A 13,971-nucleotide genomic window follows, 5' to 3' on the forward strand; every position below is an offset into this window, starting at 1 on the left:
AAAAAGAGAGAGAAAAGAACGAAGAAAGAAGAAAGAAGGAGTGGCCGGCCATAATTTTTATTTTTATTTTTTTTAATGGACCGGGCTTTTTGAGCCCATAAAGGACCAGAGCTGGCCCTAATTGTTTTCCTTACTGACGAACCTAGCCCAACTCTTTGACCCCAGAGAATCTCATTACTTCTCGTTTTCTTATAGTTGAACGGCCTTTTCGCGCTATTAAGAAACCGGAGCGAAACCACCGAGCGTCGCCGGAAGAAATAATCGGAGAGGAACTAAGCTCCAGGGAGCTAGGGTTGTTGCTGCCGAGAAGCAGAGAAGAGGAATTAAACGTCGTCCTCTTCGATGGGGAGGCAGTTCGGAAAGAAGAGCAGTAAGTTCTTTATTCTTTGAAATGCGACACTGGTTCTCAGTGACTTAATTACGGCTGTGCTATAACTTGGTTCTTCTTTTGAAAACTAGGTTTCAAAAGACCTGAAAAGGTCGGAAAGTTGGATTCCAGAGGACGTGGCAAGAGAGCTCGCCATGAGAAAGAAGAGAGGGTAGTCCAAAGCCCATCGTCTAGTCCCCCAGGCACGTCTTATCGTTTTTGTGTATTTGATTCTTAAGCTTTTCGGTTTCATTTTTCATGATGTAATTTTTTTTTTCATGACCATAAAGAAAATTCGTTTATCAATTGAAAAACTCAGCAATCTTATATGGGAGTTGATTTCAGACTCCGAGGTGGAAAACGAAGATATTAATCCCGTGGAGGAATTGATATATAAACAGCCGTCTACGTATGAAAAGTTGTTGGATATTTTGGGCTCGTCCAATAAGTCTGTGGCCTCTGCTAATAAACAGAGGTAATACAGTCTTTCAGTTGAAGATTTAGATTTAATATTAATTGATGTCTTGTTTTGGGTAACTTTTTGTGTTTCGTTCATGGAAACGGAAAAAAGGTCTTATTTTGACTCTCTGCAAAGCGAATGAATTTTATTTACTATTGTTTATGAATTAAATTGATTCTATTCTTATTCCAAGACTCGGTACAAGTTATTTTGCTCCTGGAGATAGTTTTGACTAGCTTGTTGAGGATAAACTTTTATGATTCCTAATGCCTCTACTGATAAAAAGAAGTAAATACGAAATCCAAATTCAAGTAACGAATTGTCATGTTTGTTTGTATAGACAAAGAGAAGAAGAAGGGATAAGTGACGCAGAAGCAGAGTACGAGGATGATGGTGATGAATCTTCGAGTTCCGAGGAGGAGGTGAATGGCAATGAAGGTATTTTTGGACAATTTAATTACAGTAGCTTAGGGATCTGTACAATGTAACCTTTTGATGATGAATGTTCCGCTTCTTATGCTTAGGTTGTTGGTGGTGTACTAAGTGTTACAACAAATACCGTATTTTTAGAAGATTTTATTTATTTATTTATATTTATAAAAAGAGAGAAAATGTTGTTATTGGGTTTGTCCTCTTAAAGTATATGGCAAAGTGGTTATGCCTATTTTGTTCGCAGATGCCGACGATGAAGCTCTGATGGAAGATGAGCGCCAAGCTGAAATATCTGACAGTAAGCAGCAGAGCGAAGATGATGAAACTGAAGATGAGAAAGATACCTCAGATTCAGAAACAGACCGTGACTCTCAATTTGGTAATGACTCCACTGCTCCGACATCAATGAATTTAAGGTACATTGTCATAACTTTATTTTTTTTATAAATTTTTTAGTCTTTATTTAGTAAAGCCCTTGGCAGATAAGTGAAGAAAAGATAAAAATTTAGACGAGAGAATCCCTCTGAAAATAAGTAATAAGCCTAAATCACATCAACTATGCCCAATAGCATCATTCCTTCTGATTGAACACAATTCAGGACAAAGTTAATTCTCTTAATGTTTTGCCTATTAAAGCCTCTGAAGGGAATATGAGAACTTTGCTATTTCATAATGTGCCTGGTGAAAATAAACTACGTTGTGGCTTTTTCCATTTCCGATAGGGTAGAGGAAATCAAAGCTTTTGTTTTTTCAGATTTCACGAGGAACTGGTCTTTACTTTACAGAGTCTTATGACCTGATTTGTGTAATATTTAAGCTACTCCTTTTAACCTACAACGAGTAATACAGTAGCATCTTTTCAGAAAAGAAACTCTCTGCAGACTTTGTATGTATGAAACTTCCGGATACCTGCAACTTCCATATGGAACACAAATAGTTCTGTATTGAATCTAGAGTGGCAGGTGGTTTTAATGCAAGATTTATTTGTTATTATGCCTAGTGATTCCTATAACTTCATTTTTATATATATCACACGCTATATACAAGTACTCATGTGACATTGTTCTAACTTTCCCAACTGTGCAGTCCCTTTAACATTCACTTGGAGCACATGCTATCAAAAGACGATGCTGACAATCTTCCCACAAAGAAATTGAAGTATAAGTGGGAAGTTCCTGTTGTTGGGATGTCAAATTGTAGGTGGACAGGCACCGGGGAGTGTGTTCTTAACGTAAGTACCATATTCTATTGTACATGGGACAGAAATCTTATAACTATGTAATATAATTTACTGTTTCTGACAGTGGTTTATCAGCTTCTATTATTATTATTATTATTATTATTATTATTATTATTATTATTATTATTATAACGCCTTATTCTGCAATATTGGTTTTTGGCTTGCTACCCTTGAGCCCGAGTTTCGTTCCTACAGCCTGGCTTCCCTTTCTAGAGATTGGCCTAGTGCCCTTTAGCTTGTATCTTGCTTTTTCATAGTAAAAGCTTTCTTTTCCCTCTTTATTTTAATTGAGTTTCTTCTAAAAAAAAAAAAATTATTATAACGCCTTACAGATCTCGATTATCTTATGCGTCATTTTCATGAGCTTTACATTCAATGTAGCCACCCAAATGATGAAATCTTCTTAGCGCTCTGCTGTTTACGGAACTGTGTTCCAACCTGTTTAATTTGTTTTCCAACTAGAAAATTGTTGTTTATAGTCTGCCCTTATATTTTCATTTTTTCTTCTTTCTTTCAGGATGCTGATGTCAAGGACTGTCGTTATATGGTGCCTAAACTATACAAACATTGGTTGGATTTGTACAAGACGTCTGGTGGCGACGACTTTCATTCTTCAAAGCAAAATTACTTTTTCACTTTATGTAAGTGCGCCTGTTTAGCTCTTTTTTTTTTTTTTTTTTTTTTTTTTTTTTTTTTCCTTCCCTACAAGGGAAATTACTGGCTCTGTAATTTAAACTAAACACGTAATGTGATCAATGTGGAAATTTTCTTACAAAGTGAGAACAGTAATGGAATGGTAAACCGAGGATTAATTGATAGCAGATGTATAAATACAGGTTTTAAGATAGGTTGCTATTACTTAAATGATGGCTGCAATATTACTCCGGAAACCATAACCTACCAGAAGAAGAAACATATTTTTCTGTTGTATTTTATTGTTGGTTTTCTGGTGTAATATTTGTTTTAGAATTGTTGCATAACAATTTTTTGTTTTTGTTTTTTTTGTAATACATGTTTTGCTTTCATAGATAATTGTAAAAACCTGAATAATTAAAATTATTCTGTCTTGGATGGTTGGGTTAGTTCGTGATCATAGGGGTTTACTTAGGGTTTTTGCATCCTAATATATTTCCCCCTCCAGAGAGAACTCTTAATTTCTTCTGTTTTTTGTCACAGGCAACAGCTATTGTGATATATTGCACTCCAACAAGAAGCCATTTTACCTCAAAGGTTCAGAACAAGACTCCAGTACAAGGGACGGCTATATAATGCACTGTGTGAGCGCACTGCATTTTTTTTTGTAGATATTGTAGTGTAGTGTGATGCTTGGCTAGCTATTCTCAAAGCAAAATACCTAAAGCAATCAAAACATGCTCACTCTAGTAAATTTTCCCCATCCTCGTCATGCGAAACTATTAAAGATACTTGATCATCGTTAAAAGCTTTTATTTTTACAAAGCCCCACGTGAAGCTGAAATCTCATCTCTCATAAATCCGAGTTTTGCAGATTTTTTTGTTCTCTCTCTCAATATTCTAGAGTGCGGCCAAATCGCCTTTCTGAAAGAATCTTTTCCATGCTATTTGAACCCGAACGTGCTTTAGTTTCCAACAAAAACAATTGCTGCGAAATACTGTTAGCTTGTCTGAGGTCAGGAATCTGTGAATTGTTTCTTGAAATTATTCATGAAAGTATTTTTGTGCAGCTTAATCACATTTTCAGAACTAGAGATCTTGTATTAAAGAATGACGCTAAAGTCGCCAAGCATCAGGAAAATGCCAAGGATGTTTTACCAGATGATGTTAGCTTGCTTGATCAGGGATTTACTCGTCCCAAGGTAGTGTTAATTGCTTGCATTGTTCTTTCGGTGATTGTGTTGATTACTTGTTTAAATATGGTTGATAATTTTGGCAGGAACGGTATGACACTATGTAATGTAAACACATAAAATCTAGTTTGTCATTTTGCATTTGTTAGAAGTCATAATAAGTCGGAGCGACTTAAAATCTCAAGAGCATCCATCTGTTGCACATAAATTATTTTAAGACGCCATGATTATATTTATTTTCTTTTTGCATACGACAGGTTCTAATTCTCTTGCCACTTGCAAGCATTGCGTTGCGTATTGTTAAGAGGCTTATTCAACTTGCACCCTCATCTCACAAGGTAATGCCATGTCTTAAGGTGAATCATATGGGTAATCTAATACTTTTTTTTTTGTAATCGTTACACCGTTTTATTAGTATGACAAAATTGGACAAAGTAATCATTTAAGAATAATTGGAAAAAGCCTTTGACACAGCAGATAAAATATTTACCCTGTATGTTTATATACAAGGGTGGATACTATTCACCCCTGTATATGGATTATATACAAGGGTAAATATTTGTGTACACCTGACCTGGGTACTTTCAATTTTTTTTTATCAAGGTTTGGTTATTTTTCTGATTTTAGACAAACCTTGGCTATTTTACAATTTTATTTGTGTCCAGTTGCTATTTATCTAGAAGACCATAATAATTATAATAGTTATAAGAATAATAATGTTAATAATATTTGTAGTAGTAGGTTATTATAATTATTATGCAAAGTCTTACTTTTAACTATGATATTCCAGTCAATTTTGCAAAATAGTTGCATATGGTATTTTCTCTTTGCAAGAATGATTTTTCGTTATCTTTAACTTGATACTCTGAATCTAAATCTAAATGATTTATCTTGGAAAGGAGATGTCTTATACTTAGTTGTTATTTTTATTTTTATTATTGCATCTACGCCTTTTCATTTTTTAATACTATTTCTAGTCTCCTTTTGTGAAAATAAAATATAAAATATAGTTATGGCAACTTTAAATAATGGTATGAATTCGTCAGGTGAATACAGAACACATGGAACGGTTCTATAAAAAGTTTGGAACAGAAAAGCTCGAAGAGAGTGAGGAGGAAGGGGAAGCATGTGGAATTCAAAAGTCTAAAACCTCCTCAAAACCCTCCGACTTTGAATCACTATTTAGTGGGAATAATGCCGATGACTTTGTATTTGGCATCAAGTTCACCAAGTAAGTATCATCACATGACAATGATCATTTCATTTTGGCTTCAGGATCACTAAGTCTCTTCTACATCTCTGATTGGAACTTCTAAATAAGTTAATGGAACTTCTTGTTACTTGGGAAGTTTAGGTTATGGTTTCTAAGCTGTTCAAGATTACTAAATGTGGAAGCAATTGTGCAAGTATTGCATAGTTTTCCCCAGGGATTTACTTCAGAGATTTTTATACGTGTCCCCAGTCTTCTTTTGAATTCTTATCCTACAAATTAATGTATTCTATGTAATTGTGTAGCAATTTTGTTTTCATTTTAGAAGCTCGTCTCTTTTATAAAAAAATGCAGTTGATATTAAAAGTTATTGTTATCCATTTTTTGGCAGGCGAAGCATAAAGCTTTTCAGTGATTTTTACACGTCAGACATTATAGTTGGTTCTGCTGTCGGTTTGGTTTCTGTAAGTACTTGGCTTTTTCTCTCATTTTTAGTTGAAACTAATTTTTTACGTCAAGGAATATCTTAATCCAATCCTCTGCCAATATTGCTTGTTCCAAAAACCATTCCGGTAGTTTGTATGTTTATCTTTCTACATATGATTACATTGTAGTTTCTGTTTAAAATTTTCAACTGCATAGCTTAACAGCTTAACAGAATAACTCAATTATTTGTAAAACTTTACCTTCCATGGGTGTCAACAAAATGATCGATTGTTTCCTCAACTTCTGGTTTCTTTTCTACAATAGTATCTGGGGACAATACATGACAACAGACACAATCAAGACTAAGATGAACTTCAGAACCAGGAGAGAAACCATATGTATAATAAAATATGTAAAATTGTATAGAAAGTTGATCTAAAAATGGGTTTGTGGAATGTTAACTTACTAGAAGTGGTTAAGTTTATCAGGATGCTGTGTGGAAACCAGCCAACGTTGTAGCATTTAGGAACCTATTCACTAATAACTATTATTTTTACATTATACCTGATGAACAGACTCTGGATCCTTAAGGTATATTAGTGAATTTTTACAAGACATGTTGTGTACTGTTACCGACTCGACATTTTAATCGTTTTTGGTCAGAAATTGGGGCATGTTGATAGAGACAAGCAAAAAGATGTTGATTATCTTTCTTCTATAGAGGTATGGGCGTATTCATTTTTGCATCTCTAGTTTGAATTGTATGGTTTAACGTTTAATCTTACGGTGGTATTATAATTGCATGAACAGATTCTGGTTATAGATTATGCTGAGGTGATAGCAATGCAGGTACATTTTGGATTCTATTTTTCTTTTCTTTTCTAAACTCGACATGTAATTGTATATATATTCAATCTAACTTTTCATGTTGGTAAAACATCCAGAATTGGTCCAATTTGTCGTCTGTTGTTAAACACTTGAACGCCTTACCATCAAAGCAGCATGGAACTGATATCATGCGCATAAGACCATGGTGTGTACCATTGTTTGCATCCTAAAGTTTTTTCATTTCTTTTTCTGGTTTCCTCTTTTTGTTTGTTTCAAGCAATCATTTTTTTTCATGAACGCTGAATATATGTAATAAAAAAAACTGTATCTCGTTTCCTAAAAAGACCATTTAAATTTTTCTCTACCTTGTATAGGTACCTTGAAGGGTATGCAAAATTTTACAGGCAAACAATCTTGCTTTCTTCTCATTTAAACCCAGGTAAGATTCAAGGCTCTTCACGTACTGTCTCTGTATTACAGATTATGAGATAGCTGGAATGCCTATTTTACTCTTATTAACTGAGAATGTTGGCCACGCTACTTGAAGAAACCTCAAAATGCCATATATAGAAACTGATCATAAACCCTAGCTACGGCCTCACTCTTGAACGAAGGAACAGCCTACGGACAAGTTTAGTGTTAGATGCAGCTAAATTGGATGGATTTTAAAATATACGAGGAATTTTTTTCCTCGATAGATATAAAACTCAGGTTAATCATTCTTCCTTGAAGCGAATATCTGGTGTCTTCTAACTCTTAAGTCATAACAGTTTGAGAAATAATTAAATGTTTCTGTTGTAGATTTCAAAATCTGGTTTGAGAAATATAAATCTCTTTTGGATATAAATATAAATATTTAGGATTTCCTTTGTAATTTTGGTTCCTTTACTGACCGACCTCCCGGTTTGTTGTGGGAGGTTAAGTTTTGGTCTGGAGTGCGTTTTGCACTCCCTTTTTGTAAAGTGGCTTTCAGCCTGTTAATATAACCATTCTTGTTTCAAAAAAAAAAAATCTGGTTTTTTGATTGTTACGTTTCACTTTGTATATGTTGTTGCAGATATGAATGCGTTCTTTAATCACCAATGCGTTAATTACCGAGGAAAGGTGTGTTCTATTTTTGTTTATAATTTTTTGTAAGGCTGATTATGAAGTAGTGGCAATATGCAACAAAAAGTAGAAAAAGAAGAAGACATGAATTTGGATAATTACCTCTCTAAAGTTAATACAGCGTTCCTGATTGTTTCAGGCTAGAAAAATAATTATATATACATTTTAGATTTCATGTTATCTGTAACTTAAAATTTGACATTCTGAAAAACATTTTTTTTTCCTCTGTATAAAGGTAAAGTTGGCGTGCGAGTATAAAAGTGTCCTTTCTAAGGTTCTCCTTCCGGTTCAACAGGTAAGTAAAAACACTTCCAACTTATGTACACATCTGCTAGACTTTGATATGTCCAAAATATTTTTTTTAAAAAAAAGAAACACCAGAAAATTTTATCAGTACCGTAAAAAGATACCGTATGTCCAAAATAATTATAATAATAATCATTTCCTGAATCAGTATCTTATCTTAAATATGTGAGAATAAAAGAATTGAGCTAGCTAAGTTTGTGGACAATTAAGTAGCTCCCCATAATTTTTATTATTAAAAGAAACCGATACTTTTTGATAATTAAGTTCTTTTCATGGGTAATGTAATGATAATTCAAGGATGACATTGAATAATAAAATTTTAACCAGAAAGATTTGCTTAGCTTTGTTATTTGAACAAAATCGTCATCCTTCATGGTGTGAACACCCTTTGCAAGCTAAGCTAATTTTTTCCCTTGTGACCTTACAGATATACCAGCGATTTGATGCAGATTCCATAGCGAATATTGATGATGCACGCCTTGAATATTTCTCGAAGAAGGTATTCTATTCTCTACAAGTTATAAACTAGCTTGTATATTATCTTCACAGGCCAATCTATGTTTGCCTGATTTTCCTTGTATTTTCTACCAATTTCCTGTGAGGTACCAACAACTTGCTTTAAAAGGTCGTTTCTCTGATTCTTTTCTTCCTTAACATCTAGAGGGTTTAAATTTTCTCACTTTCTTCACTAATGATTGGATGTGCTACTCCTTTTATTGTGAACAGTCGATGTGTCAATATCCGGAGAGATTCTATGATAAAATCATCTATTTCTTTTTTAGTTTTTTGAAATGTCTTAATTCGGATTTCCTGTTGCAGGTTTTCCCAACGATTAAAGATTCTTCCCAGGTAATTGGCTTCGCTAGCTAATATTTGTGCTTGCACAGTTCATGATAACTTGATTAAGTACTGATTTCTTTCTCTCTTTCATGTTATAAAAAACCTTGTGGATGCTTCCATAGACGGGCATCATGATATTCATTAGTTCGTACTTTGAGTTTGTTCGAATTCGGAACTTTTTGAAGTCGCAGGATGCATCATTTTGCCTACTTTCTGAGTGAGAAGCTGCTTCGCGTTCTTCAATATCTATATATCAGCGCAACTTTTTTTATTTTATTTTATTATTATTATTTTTGATGCTCAAAATTATGGCCATGCACTTCAGGTATACAAATCCAAAAAATATTTCAAGAGCTCGAGTTTGGTTTTTTGGTGGGAAGAAAAGGATTCTGCTCTACACTGAGAGGATGCATTACTACCACAGATACAAGGTCCTTTGATTGCTAAATTGTGTGTGTGTGTGTGTGTTTTTTTTTTTTTTTTTCTTCTTGGACTATATGGTTGTCTTTGCTTTTGAAAAATGACCATTCAGGTTCAGTATTTTTTAATCCTAACATGTCCACTTGTGTTTCATTAGATTCGTGGCATTAAGAATTTGTTTTTCTACTCGCTACCAGAACGCAAGGAGTTCTACACTGAGGTATGCAGGATCACAGTGTTTTTCATCATCTGAAGCCACTTTAAGCTCTCTAATGCTTGTTTCTTTCTAATAAAACTCTCATTTAAATATGCTAACCCCTTTTCGTATGTTCAGATGGTCAATATGCTCGAGGATTCCGATACTGTTAGAAGCACCGCACTCTTTTCTCCTTACGATCAACTTCGGGTATTCATTACCAGCTTTGTATTGTTTTACTTATTATTAATTTTTTTTACTGTATTTGTAGCAAATAACTTGTATAGAGGGTTTTTAATCAGTAGGCTATTTAGAATTTTTCAAGTGTTATTAACTGTCTTAACTTCATGCTTCTATCTACTAGTAGTTAGTTAGGTTTGGCCTTTCACTTGTAATGTAAATTATTAAACAAAAAAGAGTATAGGGTTTTGGTAAAACTATAATGCAATATTTTTTTAATATTGATAATAAGGTTATATATATCATCCAGGAAACTGAATTAAATTTTTATATATACATGTTGAGAAGTAATTTTCTAATTGATTTATATAGATTTGCTCATTCTTATCCTAGTTCTTTTTGTGTACGTACAGCTGCAGAGAATTGTAGGAACAGTAGATGCAAAAAGAATGCTGAAATCTGAGAAGGATATGTTTGTTTTCTGTTGACGACTATTTACAGGCCAATTGACACAGATTATTCCAGCTGTGAACGACATAGCTGGTTCATTTATTTTATTATATCTGATCAGTTTTTTGGGTGTTTAGTTTTACCTGCTGATCTTTGAAGCTAAAAGCGTAATAATGTTGTAGTTGGAACTCTAATTTAATTATCATTTATAAGTTATAGAAATCAGCAGTATTCTCTTTTAGCACTTCCGTTTATAAGCTTTGGACGTATTCGTAAATGAGCACATCTGAAAGTCAAATTTTTTTTTTTCCTTGATTCCATCTTCCACTTTCATTCGATCATTTTAACCACGGCCACAGTACCAGGATTTCCTTGTACGATGTCATGGCTCTGTGGTTGAGATTTCTTTACTCTTTCAATTGTAAAATCCCGCAGAAGATGGTAACAATCTCTCTTGATGATGAGGTTTGTTGGTTCTAAGCCCACACAGATCTGCCGTGAAAAAAAAAAACAGACTCGGTACTCATTTCGTACAGATTCATTCAATTAAATGTGTGAGAACATCTTTAATTGATATTTTAGCTTGATTATTGTCGAAATTAAAACTTCCTTGTGGTCTTTGGAATGAGGCTCTAATTCCAGAGTGGTTTTCGGAGACGGACATCATTGAGATTCTCAAGATTCCTGATGGTTTGAGGGACCGGGAGGATGCTCTCGTTTGGGACTACACCGACGACGGAAACTACTCGGTGAAGAGTGGTTACAGATTGTTGAGCGACCTCCAGCCCAGTGGAACTTCGTCAAACCCGAGCTCGACGACCCACTGGTGGACCGAGTTGTGGAAATTCAAAATTTCGCCAAAGATACGCACCTTCATTTGGCGCTTGGCTAGAGGATGGCTCACTTCTGGTCAGACCCCAGGTGCTCGAGGTGTGGTTAGGCGACGGAATCCAACTTCCAAGCTATATGGAGCTGTCGGAAGATTTCACCACTCTGAAAAGTCATTGGTTGGTGGGCGGATATCAAAGAGAGCTTCTCCGGGGATATGATTGGCTTCCTTATGAAAAATGAAGGAGAGGCTATCAAGGGAGGACTACGACTGCTTTATCGTGCTTGCGCGGAGTGCGTGGAATAGAAGGAATGACAACTTGTTCACAGGTCGAGACCGGAACTTGATTGACCTCGTCAATTGGTTGGCGGGTTTTTTTGAATGGCTATCGGCAAGCGAATTTGTGTGGGAAGGCGAACCCTTCGGAGGGTATCACACTCCGACAAACCTGGTCTCCTCCTCTCGACGATGTGGTGGATTTATCGGTGGATGCGGCAATTTTGACCGAACAACACAGGTGCGGGGTCGGCGGCATTTTCCGATCGAGCGACGGGGATGTCTTGGCGTCTTTTGCGTTCCCCTATGCCCGGCCCTTCTCGCCCTTGGTTGCAGAACTTCTCGCGGTGTTGAGAGGAATCAAGCTAGCCATTGGAAGGGGGCTCGGGAAGATCATAGTTCACACGGACTGCTTGATGGCAGTTTCTTTAATCGTCGGAGATCGTCGGAGCAATTTGGAGGCTGGTGCGGTCGTGGCGGATATCCGATCGCTCATGACTTTTTTTTTCTCTGTTTTTAATGTCAGCTATCATTCGAGGAATTGTAATTTTATTGCCCACTGTTTGGCGAAAAGGGGTGCTAGAGCCTCTGCAGACTAGGTTTGAGAGGAGAGTGTTCCTCCTGAGCTTATTTCTTTGATCAAGGCTGATATGCCTCAATGACAGGCCTTGAGCCAATTTTCCTCACAAAAAAAAAAAAAAAAAAAAAAAAAAAACAATAACAAAGCTACGCATGGTCAACTATTCGGGAAAGTGTATCACTTTTTGGCACAGAACTAACGAAATATAGCTTAAAAAAAGAAATCAATTGTAGAAATAAAAAAAATGGATCTCGATATTTTTGGGGTACATGTCAATTTGAAAGAAGTGATAAAATAGATAAAAACTGAATGAAACGTTTCAAAATCACGTATGGATTTAAAATTGGCAATCATGAGTTCAAATACAAATAAGATGTGTATTTAACATTTAACTCTACATTTATTTTCTTCGCATACTGTCGCCCAAAAGACTCCATCTTTCTCTAGTTCGACTCCCTACCCATTGAACTTGGTAAATTCACAAATTTTAACTTTCGCACTAGAATTTCAACTCATCTTCCGTGTTGGAATTTTGACTTATCTGGGCGAATCTCAAGTCAAAATGAGAAAATAAACAAGACTTGATCGCTGAATCCAGTGTTGTGATGCAAAAATACGTTATTGAAAGTAATAATAATAATAATAAAAAATCATGGCACCCATCCCAATATTATTCTCATCCAAGAACAATTAATTTTGAAGTTTTGATGTGATTTGATGCGCTAGTAGCACTAGCAAGATCACATCTGTAAGCATTATCAAGTATATCTACATAATCGTCGCCGCTTCTATCACTTTAGTTAGTGCACAAGTTTACTGGTTAGAAATCTTAATTCTAAAAGAAAAAATGAATCATGGACCTTAAATGAAATAGTTTTCATGTATAGTAGGTTTCTCATATAATAAATTTAGATGTTCATCAACGTAGTTTTAAACAAATGTAGCTACACATTAGTTAAGTTAGAGATCATGTAACACTTATAACTTACTGCCCTTGGATTTGGGTCTGGCGTTTGATTAATTTTTTAGACTAAATTAATCATCTGTTACAGAAAAAAATAAATTATGAGCAACCTTACAAGTATCTCTGGAATAAATTTAATCAAGTAGGTACAGTTTTACTGACGATCGATTCCTTCGTTGTGGTGCGTGGGACGAGAACATCATCCTGAGAGAAATTTTATTGCTCGATTTGGACATGATACTCTATTTTCTGTTTTTTGTATAGTATTATATATATATATATATATATATATATATATATTTTAATTTTTAGCTGTTCCGAGGTCTCCGCCATGAAAGAACGACACAAGCTCGATATGGCCGTCATTTTCTCTCTCACTCTCTCCCTCCATCTCCGAATTCGGAGCTCCTGAAATAGCCGGATTGAACAAGCTCTCAATGCTCGAGAATTTAGGGTTTTAAAGGAACGAACTTCATAGCCCTCTCGAATCCCTGATGGCTGTACCTCAATTTCAACTAATTAGACTCCATTCACGGAGAATTCTTCGACGAGCTCGACAGTCTCAAAGTTCTGCCCGGTATGCGATGAAAAATCGGCAATCTCAACCACATTTTTTTCAGATGAAGAAGAATCGGCGCTGGTGTTTGGCTGGTGTACAAAGGTTTCAGTAGTTCGGCGATTTCTCATCCTGGCCTGAGATAATCAGTCTAGTCCAATACTCTTGCGTCAGTCCGTATGACTTTGGAACTGTTCAGATTCGTTACCGATTCTGAACCGGGAAAAATTAACCTAACAAAATTAAAGATAGAAAAAACTGACATCGAGAATGATCAGCTAGAGCTAATACATGATGTGCCATCATTCCGGCAATCAAACCAATAGGGAAATACTAATCATCACCTCATTCTCTTTGTCAGTCGTTTCACACGAGAGAGCAATCACCGAACACAACTGCGTATTTTATCATTAAGGCTTTATGCCAAGCTTCGATTCCTTGATTAGTTAATGTTCCTTTCAGTTTTGTATTCGATGCT

General features: G+C 35.4%; 1 protein-coding gene and 1 non-coding gene across 3 annotated transcripts; one reads left to right on the forward strand and one right to left on the reverse strand.

The window, feature by feature from the left end:
• The first annotated feature begins 179 nt into the window (after window positions 1-179).
• On the forward strand, window positions 180-10,532 carry NOF1 (U3 small nucleolar RNA-associated protein). Of its 2 annotated transcripts, XM_089624227.1 has the most exons (25): window positions 180-370; window positions 460-570; window positions 713-842; window positions 1,168-1,265; window positions 1,504-1,675; window positions 2,346-2,490; window positions 3,017-3,140; window positions 3,676-3,776; window positions 4,203-4,334; window positions 4,583-4,663; window positions 5,372-5,556; window positions 5,927-5,999; window positions 6,625-6,684; window positions 6,772-6,810; window positions 6,906-6,994; window positions 7,164-7,228; window positions 7,847-7,893; window positions 8,132-8,191; window positions 8,630-8,701; window positions 9,022-9,051; window positions 9,165-9,259; window positions 9,368-9,473; window positions 9,620-9,682; window positions 9,797-9,868; window positions 10,252-10,532. In XM_089624227.1, exons 1-25 carry the CDS (start codon window positions 343-345, stop codon window positions 10,324-10,326), a joined length of 2,253 nt encoding a protein of 750 aa, XP_089480353.1. In that variant the 5' UTR covers window positions 180-342; the 3' UTR covers window positions 10,327-10,532. The 2 variants fall into 2 exon arrangements, with proteins under 2 accessions (XP_089480353.1, XP_089480354.1); XM_089624228.1 differs by lacking the exons at window positions 9,620-9,682; window positions 9,797-9,868; window positions 10,252-10,532 and having other exon boundaries at window positions 9,165-9,276; window positions 9,368-9,468.
• A 3,229-nt stretch (window positions 10,533-13,761) lies between these two features.
• LOC149388350 (small nucleolar RNA Z102/R77) lies at window positions 13,762-13,844 on the reverse strand. The gene has a single exon (XR_016301132.1). It is a non-coding gene; the product is annotated as a small nucleolar RNA Z102/R77 (small nucleolar RNA).
• Between the last annotated feature and the right edge of the window lie 127 nt (window positions 13,845-13,971).

Source organism: Urtica dioica, chromosome 8, assembly GCF_054948205.1.
Source record: "Urtica dioica subsp. dioica isolate 48M chromosome 8, U.dioica_male_clone48M_v1_H2, whole genome shotgun sequence".
Lineage (NCBI taxonomy): Eukaryota > Viridiplantae > Streptophyta > Magnoliopsida > Rosales > Urticaceae > Urtica > Urtica dioica.

Coding starts and splice junctions, on each gene's coding strand:
- NOF1 (XM_089624227.1), top strand. CDS start 343: ATGGGGAGGCAGTTCGGAAAGAAGAGCA. Junction 1,676..2,345: donor CCGACATCAATGAATTTAAG/GTACATTGTCAT, acceptor CCAACTGTGCAG/TCCCTTTAACATTCACTTGG. Junction 2,491..3,016: donor CCGGGGAGTGTGTTCTTAAC/GTAAGTACCATA, acceptor TCTTTCTTTCAG/GATGCTGATGTCAAGGACTG.